The sequence below is a fragment of the Mus musculus genome, chromosome 4, assembly GCF_000001635.26.
Source record: "Mus musculus strain C57BL/6J chromosome 4, GRCm38.p6 C57BL/6J".
Lineage (NCBI taxonomy): Eukaryota > Metazoa > Chordata > Mammalia > Rodentia > Muridae > Mus > Mus musculus.
Genome location: NC_000070.6, coordinates 43,981,457 through 43,986,128, shown reverse-complemented (window position 1 = coordinate 43,986,128; position 4,672 = coordinate 43,981,457). Strand labels below are relative to the sequence as shown.

The following is a 4,672-nucleotide window of genomic DNA, read 5'->3' as shown; positions in this document are numbered from 1 at the left end:
CCCATTACAGCTTCACTCCACTACTGATCTGGATTTCTTTCTTCTCCCTTTACTGTAGCTTGTCCACCCCTGATTCAAACCTCACATTCCTGAGAACGTTCTCCGTGAACCTCTCCAACTAGAAGCAGTGACCATTGTAAGTAATCCTCAACTTCCCCCGAGATGAGACATAAACCACCCTAGGTGACACAAATACAACAGGCCATCGACCCTGCTTGTCCCTGGACTTGCCCACACACCTCCTTCCTCCCCAGCCTACAAGGCTACTCTCCTGGGCTTAGGAGAGGTCCTTTCCTGTCTCCCAAGAAGACCTGAAGCAAACACATGCTGGAAGAGCCCATGCCATCACTACTCTGAGCAGAGATTACTATGCTAGCAGATCCCTGAGAGGTGACTACAGGGATTGGGGGTGGGGGGGGGCACCACTCAAACATCCCCTAGCCCAGAGTCTGGGAGGAACTTCAATCCCACAACCACCAAGGATTGTTTTTCCTGACTCAGTTTAGAGACCTCCAGAGCTGGAATAACAAAATTAATTAACTAGTTAATTAATTAATCTACCCACTGTAGACCACCAACCAGAGACCCCATCTCTGCTAGTTACCTCCATTGAGATATTAACCCTGAATCCTATCCATCAGGAACATGTGTAGCCCCAAGCATTGACCCCCCACTAAAAGGAATCCAAAGTCACATTCCTCCCTTGCTTTCTGTCATTAAATTGTGAATAATAATGCATTTACTTATTCTCCCACTTAAAAAGTTGTTTAAATTCTTTGAAGAATCTTGCAAGGCAGCTTGGCTAGACAGCAGGCAGGACAGTCCAGTGCCTCAGGTGGGCAGGCAAGGGTCTGCCATTCACCTATCTTTTGGTCCAGCAAGTAAGCATTAGGATTGATGGTGTAGTCCTTGGTCTGGACATCGCTGGCTGTGGTGACACCCCCACATACAAATACCTTGCTGTCTCCAATGGAGCAGATAGCATGGGATACATCCAAGGGACAACTGTTGGGCAACAGAGGTACTGAGGTTGTCGACTTGTTGGCCTTGATCTTCTGTAAGTTGATTTCCACGCTCTGCCGGTGGCTGTGTACACGAAGGATGTTGTCCTGATGGAACGAGAGCAGGGGCCGGTGGTTGAATTCGATGGGGAAGGTGATACACTGGACCACTTCCCCCGTGCAGGTGTCAAAGCAGTCCACTACACCGACCCGGGAGATGTAGCCCTTCACCAGGCATCGCCCAGTGACAATGTACAGGTTCCGGTCACCCTTAGTGATGACTGCTGTCCCGTCCATAGGGATGCTCATCTTCCCCGCCAAGCACCAGGCTTCCTTGCGTTCATCATAGCGATAAATGTTAGAGACGTACCGGCGTGGGGCAATGCTCCCACCCACTGAGTAAACTGTTCCCCCGCAGGTCACCATGGTGTGGAAGACAAGCCCAATGGGCAGGTCAGGTAGCTTGGTCCAGGAGTTGTCGTCCATGTCATACCGCCACGCTGTCTTCAGTCCTGAAATCTGCTCAGTGGTGCCACCGGATATGTAGATGTAACGGCCAGCAGCAGTGGCACTGAGCGCGGCTGCCCGGTATGGCATCTCTGAGAGCTTCAGCCACAGGTTCTCCTGGATGATATAGGCAAACACCCCATCGTTGAACTTACCGTGGGCCTTCTGGCCACCCAGGATGACCACCGAGTCAAGCAGGGCCCCTTTCCGCTGGTAGCTCAGCAGGCTGCACGGGCGCTCCTGCTTGCGGTCCATCAGGACACTTTCGATCAAGGTCGCGTGGGCAGAGTTGTTCTCCAAGCCAACCAGCTTGTTGCTGGCAAACATCAGCGTCTTGTTGGAGACCGCATTGAGATTGATGTAATTGAAGAACTTCTTGAAGTATTTTTCCCGCTCCTCCTTCCGGAAGTACACCCAACTGATGAGTGCGCTGAGCGCCTGGTCCTCGTTGAGCACGTGGAGGTTTTCATCCCGGAGCAGGCGACCGAAGATGACGGGTGGGCAGCGCATGAAGTGCATAGAGCCCTCGGGACTGGCCCAGAAGTGGAAGTTGTCACGAATGCCAGAGTAGGCCAAGTCTGATACTTCTTTGAGCTCGAACAGCTCAGCCAAGAAGAGGTAGCGCAAGCAGTTGACGCGGCGAATAGACTTAATAAGGAAGTCATTGCAGTGAATCCGAAGGCGTGGGGTATTGAAATACTGTGCGCCCCGGAGCAGCTCCTCCACGTTCTGCTCTGAGATCACCACTTTGCCGCTGTAGAAGTAATCCAGGAGCTGGTCCACCGTGGCTGGGCTCAGGTAGTTGGGGTCGATGGTGATGTAGAGTTCATCGGTGGTCTTCATGTCGTTGCTGGAGATGAGGCTTTTCACTAGTGGAGAGACGGCAGCCAGCACGTTGCGATGTGCGAAGAAGACATGATGGTCCACAGTCAGGGCCATGTCCCAGTACTCTTTACGCTTCCTCTGTTTGTTCAGGTTTTGCAGCACAAAGCTGTTGTAGTTTTTCTCTGTGAATTCCAGTTTCATGGTGCTTCTTGTTGGCCGAGACAGAAGATTCGTAGCAGGTACCGGAGGGCAGACTTTTCCAGGCCTTTGGGGTTTGTACTGATGGTTGTTTGCAGAGCAGCTGACCAGAGAGGAGTGGGCGTGGGAGAGAGGGTGACGTCATAGAATGGATGAGGTCATCATAATGTAGCCCCCTCCCCGCCCCCAGGCCTTTCTCTCCCCAGAGCTTCAGAGGAAGCTCTGGAATGGGGCCACGGTGTCCCCCTGGGCCTTTCAAGTCACAGTCCTCGGCTTCGCCGGGAATGTTCGAACTGGTTTGGGTGGGGCAGAGAGCAGCTGTGGAGAGGGAAAATTTAGGGTGGGAGGAGAGGTTACCATGATCTAGAAGCCTCCCTTTTAACCAGAAGGCTGAAGTCCTGCTGAGGAAGGACTCCCCCTGTCACAGAGGCAGTTAGAGGCAGAGCAAACCTGGAACTCCCACAGTGTGGGGCGTTACAACCCTTTCACCCCTTCAGGAAGTGGGGACCAGACAGTTTTCATGGTTCAATTCTTAGGCCCTGAAGGCCCTTTTTTCTACCAAGGTTCCTGGACGTCTGAGAAGACAAACCCTCTGGCTTCTGATCTCTGTAGTCAGAATACAGTTTTCATGGAGAAGTGGGTGACACTCACTGGAGCAGAAATGGAGGGGCCAGCCAGCCCTAGGAAGATGGGAGGACTTGGAAACGCCAGTACCAGGTTTCCAACCTCCCATACCAGGTTTGGAAACTTCCCATACCAGGTTTCCAAGTATCTAGTAAAATGCTGGGGAAATGCCTGATTCGGCCTCTCCACTCCGAGTTTCTTAGACCAGTTCACTCAGGCCTCAGATTCCTCTTCTGTGAGATGAGAATACTCGCTTCAAAGTGCAGCAGGCACAGCGCTTAGCTTACAGCAAACGTTCCAATAAATGCCAGTTCTTGTTTCTTAGTTGATATAACCACAGCTGTGGGCATCCCCGAAGCCCTCGACGGGTTATAGGAGCCTGCTTCGGCCGCACGGTGGCGCTGCAGGGTCACCTCCTGGCCAGAAGCACGCCGCCTCCGTGCTCAGCTTCTCCAATGGCGTAGAGAGGAAACTCACCCGCCCCGGGGCGTCCCTTTCTGCCTGCTTTGTCCCGCCTAGGGCTCCTTTGTGTAGGAGCGACTCTGAAACTCATACGTCTGGACCCGGGGCTCACAGTGTGGCAGACCCACACCTGTTCTCATTTTACAGATGTGGACAGAGCCCGGCAATGGTGTATGACCAAAGCCACCCTGGGACCTCTTAGGAAGAACCGTGCCATATGGTCACTTGTACTGGTCAGGAGGACCTGACTGCAGACCCCATCTCCACTGTGGGCTCCAAGCCTCACTCCAGACCTTCTGGTCCTCCTGAACGCCCCTCCCAGAGTGACTGTCAGCTCCATACCCACCACTCTCCAGCCCTCTTGCTGGCTTGGATTCTCATTCATCTTTCCATCCCACACCTAGCCTTTTCCTTATCTAGGAACTTGGTAATTTAAAGTTTGTTTGTTTGCTTGTTTGTTTTTGTTACAGGGTTTCTCTGGGTAGCCTTGGCTGTCCTGGAACCTCTATGTAAACTAGGCTGGCCTTGAACTCAAGAGATCTACCTGTCTCTGCCTCTCAGGTGCTAGGATTAATTGAAGTTTTGTTTTTTTTTTTTTTTTAAACAATTATACTTTAATAGTGAAGTTACACATCTTGATACCTGACTTCTGGGGCAGATAGTCTCTTTGGATGTGATGCCTGTGAAGGGGTTAGAACTTCTGTCCCCCTGCTTGGGGTACTTAGGTTCCAGCCCCACTTCAAAGAACTCCCTATGTGGCTGAGCTCAGTTCCCCACTACCTAGTCTCTCTCTCTGTCTCTCTCTGTCTCTCTCTCTGTGTGTGTCTCTCTCTCTGTGTGTGTGTCTCTGTCTCTCTTTCTCTCAGGGAATTTCAGCTCTGCACGCTTCTCCAGGTCTCATCACCTGAGAAACAGGGGCCACTTGGCCAGAGGAAGCATCGTGAGTCTGATAAGGATGCCTGAATCCAGTGGCATCCTGACTGTCAGACCCCACTTCCTGGGACATTTACCGGAAGCAGAAGGTCATCAGATCCCAGAGCACCAGGACAGAAATG

General features: G+C 52.1%; 1 protein-coding gene across 1 annotated transcript; it reads right to left on the bottom strand.

Moving 5' to 3' along the window:
- Positions 1-595: 595 nt before the first annotated feature.
- Ccin (calicin) lies at positions 596-2,625 on the bottom strand. Its single transcript, NM_001002787.2, has one exon. It carries the CDS (start codon positions 2,532-2,534, stop codon positions 768-770), a length of 1,767 nt encoding a protein of 588 aa, NP_001002787.1. The 5' UTR covers positions 2,535-2,625; the 3' UTR covers positions 596-767.
- Positions 2,626-4,672: the final 2,047 nt, after the last annotated feature.